The following is a 15,306-nucleotide window of genomic DNA, read 5'->3' on the forward strand; positions in this document are numbered from 1 at the left end:
AGGATAGTAAAAGCGTGTACTGTGATAGAGCGAATAAATGATTTTGAAATGTGAAAATAATTAAATACAAACTGCTTGAATGAAAGAGTAGAAAACAAGATAGCAAAATGGACGAAGTATATTGAAAGGATGGAAACAGAAAGATTAGTCAGACCTGTAGAAGAGGTATAAAGACGAGGAAAAGGCGGCTTTTGCGAAGACGCAACAGGCTGTTAGCCTACTCCTTGAAGTGAAGAAGAAGAAGAAGAAGAAGAAGAAGAAGAAGAAAAAAAAGAACTTGAGTGGAGGACCCGTAATCACAATCTACATTTACTACATCTGCATCTGCATTTATACTCCGCAAGCCACCCAACGTGTGTGGCGGAGGGCACTTTACGTGCCACTGTCATTACCTCCCTTTCCTGTTCCAGTCGCGTATGGTTCGCGGGAAGAACGGCTGCCGGAAAGCCTCCGTGCGCGCTCGAATCTCTCTGATTTTACATTCGTGATATCCTCGGGAGGTATAAGTAGGGGGAAGCAATATATTGGATACATTATCCAGAAACGCACCCTCTCGAAACCTGGACAGCAAGCTACACCGCGATGCAGAGCGCCTCTCTTGCAGAGTCTGCCACTTGAGTTTGCTAAACACCTCCGTAACGCTATCACGCTTACCAAATAACCCTGTGACGAAACGCGCCGCTCCTCTGTCAACCCGACCTGGTACGGATCCCACACTGATGAGCAATACTCAAGTATAGGTCGAACGAGTGTTTTGTAAGCCACCTCCTTTGTTGATGGACCACATTTTCTAAGGACTCTCCCAATGAATATCAACCTGGCACCCACCTTAACAACAATTAATTTTATATGATCATTCCACTTCAAATCGTTCCGCACGCATACTCCCAGATATTTTACAGAAGTAACTACTACCAGTGTTTGTTCCGCTATCATATAATTATACAATAAAGTATCCTTCTTTCTGTGTATTGGCAATACAATCCGTGCGCAGCTGCTGTGCCGTGTTGAGATCTGTCTCGCTAACCGCGAAGCACGACTGCTCGTCGCGGTCCGCTGGCGATAGCGGCTGGCGTATCCGCGCGGCAGCTTGGGTGGGGGTTTACAGAGAGAGCACAATCAGCTGATGCGGTCTGTCAGTCCGCCGCCATGGCCACGACGGAACAGCAGCCGGAGCTCAGCACACACAGTGAGTACAGCAAGTGCCCGAGCAGGCGGCGAGTGTTTGGCAAAGTAAAACTGATTCAAGAGGGAACCCATGGCAGTTTATGGACGTAGCAACTACATCTACACTCGGCAAATGCCTTTGAAGTGCGTGACAGAGGCTACACCCATTGTATCGCTTATGTTTTCTTCCCACTAAACTCCCGTGTGGAGTGCGGGATGTAAAGCTGTTTAAAGGCCTCTGATCGCGCTATAAGTAGCCTTCGCGGTCACTCCAGGAACGATATGCAGATGATCACGGATTCATCAATTAATACTGTTTTTCCAAACTTTGCAAATAGGCTTTCGCAAAATATTTTGCGTCTATCTTCAGGCGTTTGCCAGTTAAGGTATTTTAGCACCGACATGAATTTCTTTCGCGAGTTGAACCAACCTGTGACCATTTGTGTTGCTCTTCTCTGTAGACGTTCAATTTAGTACTATCTGGTACGGGTCCCATACCGTCGAGCAGTATTAGAGGATAGATCGTACGAGCGTTTTGTAAGCAGTTTTTTTTGTAAGCTAATTACATTTTCCCAAAAATCACATCGATGAATCGAAGTCTGCCACCTTTTCTACCTATGGCTATGTGATGGTTCCCTTTCATATCCCTACGAATTCTTACACCGAAGTATTTGCGTAAACTGTCTGATTTCAACTGTGACTATTGATACTGTAGTCATAGTATATTAAGATTTTTCGTTTTGTGAAGTGCACGATTTTACATGGCAGAACACAAATTGTCAATTCCTGGAGTCTTCCCGAGGTCTGTCCGAATACTTGTGCAGTTTCTTGTTCCAGACAGTACTTTATTAGTGATAGCATAATCATCTGTCAAGTCTGATGTTGCTATTAATATTAACTGACAAGTCATTAATATACAATAGGAACGGCAGATTTCCCAACATACTTTCCCAGGCGGTGCCTGGAATTACTTCTACATCTGTCGACGATTTTCCACCGAAGATACTGTGCTGCGTTCACCGTACTGACAAATCAACTCAGTTACAAATTTCGTTGTGTACTCCTTACGACAGTACCTTCACCAGACAGAGGCTACAGGCACACTTCTTGTAAAATATACTGTAATGACGTGAAACGAGTCAGTTTACAGGATATTAAATAAATTTCTATTTGAATATGCCTGAATGAAAGCCACTTACAGATGAGTTCAGATAACAAAACAGAATATTCTGTTTAATAACAGCATGGATGTAAGACTTTTGCGCTATAGAACGTTACAAATTTCTAAATAATACTTTCCTGTGGAATATGAGTTGCCAGAAGAAAGATTTTTTCCTTGCTTTCAAATTTAGCTTTGCTATCTGCGAGGCATTTTGTATCATGAGGCAAGAGGTCATTACATATTTTTGTAGCAGCATTATTCGCCACCTTTCTGAATAAAAGTATATTCACAACAAATTTCATGAGAGACATTAATTACAACAAATTTCATGAGAGAATATTTAAGCCGTGATGCTGTGTTAAAACACCTAATTTTATGATAACTATAATACAATAAAAACTTACAAGGACAATATAATAAGCGAGAAAAGGTTGGACAAAGAAATGTAATAGGACATAGAGAATGCTCAACTGGACAGTTTCAGGTAGGGAATCTGGGGTCGGAGAAGCCAACTGAAGGAGAATGGAAGTAAACTTGTCACCTTTTTGTCCAGCTTTACTGTCTTCTAGCTTCTTTACATCTAACATGCTTACAAGTTTACACGTACTGTGCTGTTTATTTACTTACACGTTCTTTATTGACTGCAGGGGAACAAGGAGGACGAGCCTGATTACTAGGAAGTCGAAATGCAGGTTTTGCTTAACTTTACTTGTCCATAAAGTGGCTCTGTTGAATCGTATTTACATTGTCCCAGGACAGAACGTGCTATGAATCAACGACAGACCCATTCATCACTTAGTGCTGTTCAGAGACAGTTTCGCAGAACTCATTGACATGCACTTGTGTATGGGGAAGTACGTTGCAATGCTCTCGCTGCTGAAAGGCTTTACAGAGAACGATTTCGTAACCTGCATCATTCGCCCCGACGAGTGTTTATTTCTCTCAGCCGACGAATGCGGGAGACTGGTTCATTGGAAAGAAGAAACGAGGGACCTGGCAACATGAGAGCCACTCGCACTCCTGATTTGGAACAGATGGCTTGGAACGTGTTGCAGCGGACACCACTACAAGTACTCGTCGTATTGTTCGTGAAATGGGCGCTGCACATACTATACAGTGGCGAGTACTCCACGAACAACAATTATACCCACATCATCCACAAGTCCAGGCAATGCATGTGACTGACTTTGCACCAAGGGTCGCAGTGTGTCAGTGGTTGCTCCAACAATGGATTGATCGGACGGATTTCCTCCAAATTGTGCTTTTTTCTGACGAAGCCTTATTTGATGGTGATGGTATTTCGAACAGCAGGAATAGCCATGTGTGTGTGAGGAAAACTCTTACGCTGTAGTAGAGTCATACCATCAAGTAAGTTTTGCTTTGAATATCTGGACTTGCATTGCAGGCGACATTCTCATTGGGCCATATCTTCTACCTGGCCGTCTGAATGGCCACCTATACTTGAGGTTCGTGCAAAGAGTTCTACCTGAGTTGTTGGAGAACGTTCGCTTGGTTGTTCGTGAGACGATGTGGATACAACACGGTGCACCACCTCACTTCAGTGTGGATGTCCTCAACCATCTCAGTGTTATATTTCCTGGTCGCTGGATTGGTTGGCTCTGAGCACTACGGGACTTAACATCTGAGGTCATTAGTCCCCTTGAACTTAGAACTACTTAACCAACACTAACCTAAGGACATCACACACATCAATGCCCGAGGCAGGATTCGAACCTGCGACCTATAACGGCACTTTGCGGGCAGGCGTGTCAATTAGCATCATATTAATTAAATCGGGGATAAATAGACTTTATTTTGGAAGAATTAAAAAGGGGGAAAGTAATACGAAACTTTAATAACTGCACAGTATTACTAAGAAGCAATATAATGAAAAGTAATAAAAAGCAAAGTAGCAAAGACCAAGAGGGACAGAAAGATATAGGGGCGCGTTTGTTTTTTAATACATATAAAATAACATGTAACTCATTATTGAGCTCTCTACCTTCAGTTATCGTGATCGGGCTAGTCGATGAAAAAGTGGTACGCGACTGCGAAATTCGTTAAGGAGATTATTTAAAGACTCTTCAAGCACGTTTAAAATACATTACGTGTGACGAAGTGATTAGAGACGTCTATTGTCGGGTGAAGTGAAAATGATTCCGACAACATAATTCGAACTTTGTGTTAACTGGGAAAGATTCTCTTGGGAAACTATTATGATTGTGGAACCCACGAAAGTTGTGCACAACGGAAAGCTATAGTTTACGTTAATTCTGCATTTTGTAAAATTGTGAAACGCGTGTGCGCGGAACATTAAGAGAATCTTAACCTTGGACGGTTGCGGGGGTAACTGATGCAAACAACGCGCCAGCATAAAAAATAGTTGGCTTATTAACTACTGGATATTAATAAACGGGGACCTAAAATACTAAAAACAGTGCATACACCGTTAAATTGAACCCTTCGTGTGAAAGACAATCACAACGAACATTTCGAGAGCGAAGAATAGACATTTAAGTGCCGAATTGATAGCCTGGGTCGTGTCGATATTTGAACATTACATGACACGCGTTATTCAGTACACGATATCGACCATTTTAATACCGAAAATAAGGATAGGATCATCACCTCCAATCTCGATTCATATTTCATATTTAGTTAGTGAAAAGAAACGTGTTAATAAACAAACTACATTTCAATTTTATCCACGATTTTGGCTTCGTTACGTAGTCTTGACTACATGATAAACAATATCTGTGGAAGTTGTATACAACGTATCGTCATAATATTTAGCCAACCAATATTGTGGGACACCAAAAATGTAAATGCATGAAATTCTTCTTACAGCGGATGTATAATGTGTGAGTGCGACGAACTGTATTGAGAAACTGAACATCCATTACGTACTTGCATGTTTATCTGCGAAAATGGCCCTTGTCGGTACGTCAGCATAGAGTTCGAATAGAATCGCTGGAACATTGCAAACCATTCAGATAATCGAACATATAAATACGCATAATGCTGGTATCACCAGGATGTGTTCTTTCTCCTCACCCCCGTGGCAGTAATTGAATTAAGAGTCAGCCCGGAATAACATTTAAATCAAAAATGGTTCAAATGGCTCTGAGCACTATGGGACTTAACATCTATGATCATCAGTCCCCCTAGAACTTAAACCTAACTAACCTAAGTACATCACACAACACCCAGTCATCACGAGGCAGAAAAACCCTGACCCCGCCGGGAATCGAACCCGGGAACCCGGGCGCGGGAAGCGAGAACGCTACCGCACGACCACGAGTTGCGGACTTTAAATCAATTGACGACCATTGAGCTAGCGTCACGAATTTTCAAACGTCCACTGCCATGTATGAAGGCGTGTGACACGACGAGTGCTAACGTCGATCGAGGGGTGTCGTCGTGTTCGTATTGAGTGACATTGAGCGGTCACACACGGTAGCGGTCTCGCGGTTCCAGACTGTAGCGCCTAGAAGCGCTCGGCCACCTCGGCCGGCGCTGGACTGGAAGGGGAGGTCCTATTCCATAGCCTGCGAGGTCACGCGACCTGAATCCCTTTCGTTATTTCCTATGGGGATATCTAAAGCCACTTACATATGAGACCCCAGTGGATACAGAGATGGAATTAGTTGCCAGAATTGTAGCTGCCTGTGATGTGATTCGAGAAACACCAGGGATATTTGTCAGGGTACGTGAGAATCTTGTTCGCCAATGTCGTTCATGCATTGAGGTTGACGGCCATCGGTTTCAGCACATTTTGTAAGACACAGTACAAATGGTACATTCATCGCCTCTGTTATGGTGTCTGCAGTTAACTGTAACTGATGCAAATAAAAAAGTAGACAGAAATGTGATTTTATTCCCATTATCTCCTTAAGGTGGCTTCTCCGATGCCAGGTTTCCTACTTCAAGTTTTTCAGTGGAGCATTCTGTACGTTCTATTACATTTTTGCACCCTCTTACGGAAACACCTTCTATAGTGCAAACGAGACTTAAAACGATAAAAAAGAAATAATGTGAGGGTTTGGTGTTTCACGGATGTTGTAAATTGCGATTGCAAGTAGGAAACAGTCGACAAAACAAATCAAGCGCCTTCAGGCTGTACATAACAATGAGGGCTACTTACTGAAAAGGGTAGTGTGATCTTGTAGCTGTATTTGGATAATTCAGAAGGAAGGTTAATGTTTAACGTCCTGTTGGCAGTTAGGTAACTAAAGACAGAACAGGAATCTAGCCCAAATCAAGACACTAAGAAATATCACTTATAGCACTTTGGTGTACGATGTCTTAATAGTAGAATATGGGCGGAACTTGCCCCGAAAGATTTTCCTTGTGATGTCTCTGGAGAAAAATCTTTTCATGTAATTGTAAAATATAACGTGGCACGTAGATCTTCTGGTCTTAGTCAGGGGATGATTGAAGTTTAGGGAATTGCATTGCGTATAATGGTACTTGAATGCCACTCAAGTCCGTAAGATCAGGTTTACATGAACCACAACGCAAAAAAAGGGTCTAAAGCGAAATAACGACCGATAGGCCTGGATGACTAGCGGAAGAGTGAAGGAGAAGTGCTCCAAGACTTGTGAAATTCTAACACCTAGCCATAAATTATTCACAGTATTTCAAGAATATTTTTGCGAACTAAGAATTTTATTCAGCCCCCTAGATATCACACTTTTAGGCACTCTGAAGATATAATCAAGAGTAATAACAGTTAGTTCGCACCAATATAAGCAGTTACAAGCTCCTTGGACAAAAAATTAATCACTCCTAGAGAAATCATAACATCATTACATCATTTAATGCCGTGTAATTCCGCCCCTGGACTTGACAACCGTCTGGATTCGGTTAGGAAGTGAGTCCACGAGGTTGTGCTCGTACTTTGCATTCAAGTTAAGCCACTAGCTGAGGATCTGATCATGTAGTTCCACCAGTTGTGAGGATGCCGATGTCGGCATCTTACCCGCTGTTCCAACATATCCCTTCAGAGCTTCTGTGGTGTTCAAATCAGATGATTCTGCAGGCCAATCGAGATGTAACAGGGTGGCGGAGTGTTCACAAAACCTGACGCACAGTCTTCCAGCACATTAAACTTTGGTGTTGTCTTTATGTGCCTGCGTGAGAAATAGCCTGTTGCGAGGTGACCGACTCCAAATGTTCATTGGATGCATTTCCTGTCGCAATGTTCTCTCACTAACGGGTTAGGATGGACCTTCATTCACTGCCTGTCGGGTTCGGAAGCGGTTATGATTCACAAGCTGTGGAATGATCTCCGGTCCCTCTGTCAGGATCGTCTTACGATCACAGTTCTGACGTGTTTCGTGGCCACGCGTGTTACACAACTGCTTATAGAAACGTTCAACGGTCTGCTGCGAAACACCAACAAATCCAACAACTTCACACACCACCTGATCGTGGGTACGGACAAAACCGACTGGCCCTTATCACTCTGTCGGCATCCTTACATTTACCCATGTTTACGTACAATGTCCTCTTCGCACATAAATGTCTCACTAATCTCTACTGCCTTACGCTCACGAAGAGACAGTGCGCGCGCCGTTGAGTATGCGATTCGACCGTTGTTCCACCTGTAAAGGCTTCAGCGCACATTATTTAAGATGGGGCTCCGCGCTCAGCAGACGATCTCTACCAGTTATCTTGTTTAGCCAACGACATCACAGTTACGACTGCAGTGGGCACGGGCTCATCGAGATGGGTCCTTGGTTGATTGGCAACGCGTCACCTGGTCAGATGTATCACGTTTTCTGTGACACCATGTCGATGGTTGTGTCGGGATACCTCGTCGTCCAAGCGATCGGCTACTCGAAAGATTATTGCGTCGCTGACGCTGACCGACGTAGGCAGTGTTTTGCTGTGGAGACATCCACCAGGTCTTCCATGGACTTGCAGTAGTAACCGAAGGCAGCATGTCAGCCGTGGGTTGCGTTGACATTACTGCGGACCACCTGTGTCCTTTCATGTTTGATGTCTTCCCCGCCACCAGGGCCATCTTCCAACAGGACAAATTTCCCATGTCGCGAGGAGAGAATCGTGTACAGTGGTTTGAGAAGAATGATAGCGAATACCAGTTGATGCCTTGGACACCAAATCGGCCTGGTCTGAACCCGATAGGACGCATCTAGGGCGCTATCGAGTGGCAGCTCCGCGTCCACAAACCATTGGCCCGTAATGTACGAGAGCTACGTGACCTGTGCTCAGACCTTTGTGTCATTAGCTCCAGAAATCTCACCAATGACTTTTGAAATCTATGCCACGTAAAATTGTTGCCTTTTAAACAGGTGTTCACAATGTTTTGACTCGTCAGTGTAAAAGGAATGTCAACAAGCGTCAATTTCTGGAAGACGTAAGCTATCCATTCGTGAAAGGAGAACGTAAACACTCTTCAGCCGTCGTAAGAACAATAATTGTAGCTCTTGCAAGACTTTTTTTGGCGTATGAGTGTAAACACTCTGAGACTTAATTTCGACTATTTTACCTTCATGGTCGCTACTTGAAATATTAAGTCGAAATTATTTCCAATCTGAGTTATAGAAAGAGAGGGGGCAACTTATATTAACTTCACGGTGAACGGTAAAACAATTTTGAGATATCACGACATATGACTCTGGGGGCACTTCTTACTAATAGGTAACTTTTATACATTCCTGTTTTGCAAAATCATAGTCAAATGCCACTTCCATCTGTGTGTCGGAGCAGGATTCGGGTTCGGTATGTGAAGATCATGCTTGGAGAACTTGTCGTTTGGGGCAAAGAATGCTTACCCTGCAGTTGAGGTGTTTTGATATCGAGATAAATCAGTAAATACGTGAATAAATTTCAATTTTTAAATTAAATGTGTGTGAAATCTTATGGGACTTAACTGCTAAAGTCATCAGTCCCTAAGCTTACACACTACTTAACCTAAATTATCCTAAGGACAACACACACACCCATGCCCAAGGGAGGACTCGAACCTCCGCCGGGACCAGCCGCACAGTCCATGACTGCAGCGCCAAAGACCGCTCGGCTAATCCCGCGCGGCTACGTGAATAAAGTATGGACAATAAAGAATAAGGTATACGCTCGAATGTAATTTGATTTTCGGAAAATCAAGAAATAAAGCATTAATCTGGTCACATCTACGTACGGTTTTCAGTATCTCGTGTCTAAATAGGGCTATCTGTGTTTTGCGCAGTAACAGAATCCATCCAGCTCCCGTAATTTATCACATTTGCGCTGCGACGTTTCTTAAAAACGAAAAAAGGAGTCTGTCCGATTTTTCGGAACTACGGTAAAGTGTGTGGAACAGCCGATAACAGATAAGCCGCTTCTGTCTTCTAAACAACATACAATCTGATATGTGATCAAGTCAAGTGGCCTTACCGCCACTAAGTGATACTAATTCTTTCAAAGTGGCGATTAATTATCTTTCTAGCTGTCATTTTTGCTTCCGTGTAGTAATCAAAAACTCGGAATTCACCACAATCCTCTTCATAAAAAATTATGAGACACAATTTAAAACTACAGGCATCATCTTATCATATTGAGTTTTCAGTATTTCTGCAGTCAACGAGCGAATGAAAACATAACTCCAACCCGTTAACTGATTATATGTAAAGCCACAAATACTTGGGATTTTATGAGGAGTCAGCATTTAAAATAATACTCAAAGTCATTGAATACTCCTGTCAGAGATGTATCTTACGCTTCATTTTATTTCGCATAGATTTTGTTTGTCAGCTATGTTGTGAGTTTCTTTTAATTTTCGTTTGAATTCGCTCTATTTTGCTATCGAAAGCAGGTTCTTGATACCGCCATTAAATTATGGCAAATTTGTAACACCTTTCGGCTTTATGTATGGTACGCACGTGAACTATAATTTTTTGACACTGAACTCGGTATTTCTGCAAATAGTTTTCTAATATGCACTCTGCTTGTCGCTGTATTGCTGGATATAAATGCAGTAATTTGTTGACTTTTTTATCATTAATTTTATACCGTTAGCATCACAGCTCTTCTAGTTTCCACTGGAACTTCTTCGTTCTAGACCGAAAATTTCTCATAGATTAGGTCATGTGGTACATGAAGGTGAAGTTCATTAACGAGATCAGAAATTACAACGAAAATGGAATTTAGTCGTCGTTTACAAAGGAATAAACTGCCGTTTAACTGTAACAGCCATTATATTAAATAAACCTTCAGTCAGAGCCAACCGCCATTTCGACGACAAATTCCCGTGGTGACAATCCGTCTGGGCGCAAGGTGACGATGTTAGCTTGAACTGATAGTTCGAGGCATGTTGACAGACTGAAAGTGTACACAAGCCGCATTGTCTCATTCACAGTCTGACAAGGGGAGGCCGCCAATTGTGAAATTCGGATTCGATTCATACTGCGCATAATAAAAGCTCATGGCCAGAGGTGTAATGTGGCAAAGCATCAAGATGCACTTCCCAGCCCTTGCCGAGAAAATCGACAGTTAAAAGAAACCGTTGCGGTGAAATACTCTCTACGATTAAAAATTTTCTACAGCGTCGTGGTGCAGTGGTAAGCGCTCGGGTTCGTACTCCGAAGGTCGCCGGATCGAATCTCGCGCCATTCAACTTCTTTTTAGTATTTGTTTTTTGTAATTCAAATATATATATATATATATATATATATATATATATATATATATATATATATATAATTCCCGGCAATCAGTTGCAACAATTATGCATATAATAAGTTGTTGAAAGTCGTTTGTCGTGGAAAAACTGGCGACTTCGAACATCATTATGTTTTCCGCAAACAAAGTTGTATTTCACAAATGTTATTAATTGTCTTCATAATGTTAACCACGTATAGTTAACGGAAGACGTAGAAATGATATTCCGAAACGAATACGTATAGCGTAAGTCAAACGTTCGAATTAGAATAGAAACCCCACGAACACAAATTTGCTGTGGCAGGTATGAAATATAAACTCCGTTACTCGCTCGTTACACTTGAAGGACAGATATTGAATGGGCCGAAACGAGCTGCCGCATAACAGCGTAGTTGCCTGCTAACTTCGAAAGAAGGTAGATGCGGTCCCTAGCGCAACGGAAAAATGGAGGCGGTACAATTGGAGAGCGATCCGCCTTCACCAACATGCATAAGCAAATCATTAATGAATTACAAAAAACTAATAAAAAAAATGCATTGCGCGAGATTCGATCCGGCGACCTTCGCATTACGAACCCCATCGCTTACCGCTGCGCCACAACGCTGTCGAGACTTGTTAATCGTAGGGAGTATTTCACCGCAACGGTTTCTTTTAACTGTCGATTTTCTCGACAACGGCTGAGAAGTGCATCTTGGTGCTTTGCCACATTACACCTCTGGCCATGAGCTTTTATTATGCGCAGTATGAATCGAATCTGAATTTCACAATTGGCGGCCTCCCCTTGTGAGACAAACCGCGTTCTATTGTAACCTACGTTACACAAGTGGTATAGGCAGAGATTTCCTGTGCTAGAGTGTTCAGGAAGAGGTCTCAGACACAAAAAAGAAAACCACATGAACTATGGTTGTCCTGAGGTGATGCACAACTTTGTTTGAGCACTTTATGAAAAACTCAAACGATGATGTGAGAAAATGATAGTGTGATGTCTAATTACAAATCTCACATTGCACGATAGTGACAACGGATGAACTGGATTAGGGGTTAAACACAGTTGCTCAAAACGCAATATTGACACTTGACTACTCAGAGAGTCAAGCGTTTTTAGCTGATTCCCAAAGTATTGAAATATGCTGATTTTGTTACAAAAAGAAGGGGAAGGGAGGGAAGAAGGAGGAGAGAGCGATGAACCAGGCACTGTTTAGCTTTACTGTTAAAAGTGTTCGCTGCTGCCATCCAGCGATAGCATGGGAAATGTGAACAAAATATTCTTTAGCCATTACGACAACATCGAGAAGAACTAAGAAAGCTGTATCCTTTTGGTCGAACAGGACAAAAGCCTTTTCTCATGTATTAATTATGATGTTTCACCAAGAACCCACAGTCAAGTCAGTTAAAATAAGTAAACAGAAGTTATAGTTTCACAAACGAGCGATAAAATGAATAGCAACATCGTTTGGTAATATTTGTCGTACACCTGAAAATATGTTTCTCAGAACGTATGCAAGGAAGGCAGATTAAGACTTAATGTCCCGCCGACAAAATGGGCATTACAGATTCCTATACAAGTTCCAATAGGACAGTGGTTGGGAAGGAAATTGGTCAAATGGCTCTGAGCACTATGGGACTTAACATCTGAGGTCATCAGTCCCCTAGAACTTAGAACTACTTAAACGTAACTAACCTAAGGACATCACACACATCCATGCCCGAGGCAGGATTCGAACCTGCGACCGTAGCTGTCGCGCGGTTCCAGACTGAAGTGCGTAGAACCGCTCGGCCACACCGGGCGGCAGGAAATGGGTCGTTCTTTACAAAGGAACCATCTCAGTATTCACCTTAATCGATTTAGCTTAGCCACGGGAAATCTCTGTGTGGCTGGTCAGACGGGGATTTTAACTCTCTCCTCCAACCCCCCCCCCCCCCCCCCCCCCTCATTTCTCACTGTCGACAAGGAACTCAGACCCTACTGCAGCTGTTTGGCGATACAGGCGGGAAACAGTAAGCTGTTTATCTCTTAATGTGGTGTTCTAATAACCCAGTTCTCAGTGGTATGTGGATTTTTAACGGTTGGTCACAACCTAATTACCTGTGGCGTATCATCAACATGTTTATTGAGTGCAATGTGATCGCTATCTGTGACAGCGTAATTGAGATTGTCTCGGTAAATCCGGTATCTGATTATCTCACGCTGGATGAGCGATTACCCAAGGCTGGAAAACTACAACAAGCAACAAAGAAACCTCTGTGACAGCCCTTAATGTTTCCACTTCACCTCACCCAGTGCGATAGTTTCTATTTTTCAAGTTTGATTTTTCCTTTATGGTACCCTTCAATAGGGTTACACTGTAGAAAAGAATGAGTCATGTGCCAGCTGACCTCCATACAAAAAGGCAAAGGACTTCCTCTACGTCCTATATTTGGAGAAAAATGAAAAAATCGCATAAAAATGTTATTTACTTTTTATCACTAGATGTTGCACGGAAGAAGCTGATTAACCAATAACTTTCTTACTTTCTATTTAATTATAAATAATACTGTATTAACTTTGATAATGTACATCTACATCTACATCTACATGATTACTCTGCAATGAAATGCAACCTTTGGCTCGCCTTCCCCACAATATTGTCTATGTGGTCTTTCCAACTGAAGTTATTCGTAATTTTTACACCCAGGTACTTAGTTGAATTGACAGCCTCGAGAATTGTACTATTTATCGAGTAATCGGATTCCAACGGATTTCTTTTGGAACTCATGTGGATCACCTCACACTTTTCGTTATTTAGCGTCAACTGCCACCTGCCACACCATACAGCAATCATTTCTAAATCGCTTTGCAACTGATACTGGTCTTCGGATGACCTTACTAGACGGTAAATTACAGCATCATCTGCGGACAACCTAAGAAAACTGCTCAGATTGTCACCCAGGTCATTTATATAGATCAGGAACAGCAGAGGTCCCAGGACGCTTCCCTGGGGAACACCTGATATCACTTCAGTTTTACTCGATGATTTGCCGTCTATTACTACGAACTGCGACCTTCCTGACAGGAAATCACGAATCCAGTAGCACAACTGAGACGATACCCCACAGGCCCGCAGCTTGATTAGAAGTCTCTTGTGAGGAACGGTGTCAAATGCTTTCCGGAAATCTACAATACGGAATCAACTTTAGATCCCCTGTCGATAGCGGCCATTACTTTGTGCGAATAAAGAGCTAGCTGCGTTGCACAAGAACGATGTTTTCTGAAACCATGCTGATTACGTATCAATAGATCGTTCCCTTCGAGGTGATTCACAATGGTTGAATACAGTATATGCTCCAAAACCCTACTGCAAACCGACGTCAATGATATAGATCTTTAGTTCGATGGATTACTCCTACTACCCTTCTTAACACTGGTGCGACCTGCGCAATTTTCCAATCTGCAGGTACAGATCTATCGGTGAGCGAGCGGTTGTATATGATTGCTAAGTAGGGAGCTATTGTGTCAGCGTAATCTGAAAGAAACCTAATCGGTATACAATCTAGACCTGAAGACTTGCCCCGTATCAAGCGATTTCAGTTGCTTTAGGGAGTACATTTGTCTAGATACATATTTAAGTGATTAACAATGTGATCACAGGTTAATGTAAGTGCGAGATAAGCCACTGCCAATGTGAAATGCTGGTACATTAATAAACGGTTTAACCTCCAGAATGTTGAATGTGAGCATGCAAACATGGATGCGTTGTGTTGTACAGGCCCCGGATGCCAGTTTGTGGGATGGAGTTCCATGCTTGGTGCCTTTTGTCAATACAGGAACGGTTAAAGCTGTTTGAGTATGACACTAGAGTTATCCGTGTTGTAACAGATTTGAAACAGTTCGTTGTATCAGTGTGGTGCCAACTGCTGCTCAAACTGCTGCTGCAGATGCAGTATGTTGTGCAGATCCATACTCCTAACACGATGGTCTTCCCTCCCGGTAATGTCACGTGACCGTCCGGAGCCTGGTCTTCTTGCGACCGTACACTCTTGTGACCATCGCTGTCAGCCATCATGTAGAATGGCTATATTCCTGCCAAGACTTCCTGCAGAATCGCAGAAGGAACATCCAGCCCTATCACACGACCTCGTTGAATCTCAGTAAGGTGTTGACAATGGTGTCTTAGTCACCTTAAAGGCGTTCTTGACTAACATCAACTCATCACACCCAATCTCATAGGTAACTAACTCTCACGGCGGTTACGCCGCGTGCTTAAAGAAAACCTGTTTTGCATTTTCATAATTGCTCTACTAGGGCCACTCTTATGCGACTGCCGCAAAATTCG

General features: G+C 42.6%; 1 protein-coding gene across 1 annotated transcript in view; it reads left to right on the forward strand.

Moving 5' to 3' along the window:
• The first annotated feature begins 1,140 nt into the window (after nucleotides 1–1,140).
• LOC124550990 (putative inorganic phosphate cotransporter) overlaps nucleotides 1,141–15,306 on the forward strand; it is a 158,831-nt gene continuing 144,665 nt past the window's right edge. Inside the window, exon 1 of the mRNA XM_047125823.1 lies at nucleotides 1,141–1,189. Coding sequence (XP_046981779.1) covers nucleotides 1,150–1,189 — 40 coding nt within the window. The 5' untranslated portion in view covers nucleotides 1,141–1,149. The remainder of the gene's footprint in view (nucleotides 1,190–15,306) is intronic.

The sequence above is a fragment of the Schistocerca americana genome, chromosome 1 (assembly GCF_021461395.2).
Source record: "Schistocerca americana isolate TAMUIC-IGC-003095 chromosome 1, iqSchAmer2.1, whole genome shotgun sequence".
NCBI classification, from domain to species: domain Eukaryota; kingdom Metazoa; phylum Arthropoda; class Insecta; order Orthoptera; family Acrididae; genus Schistocerca; species Schistocerca americana.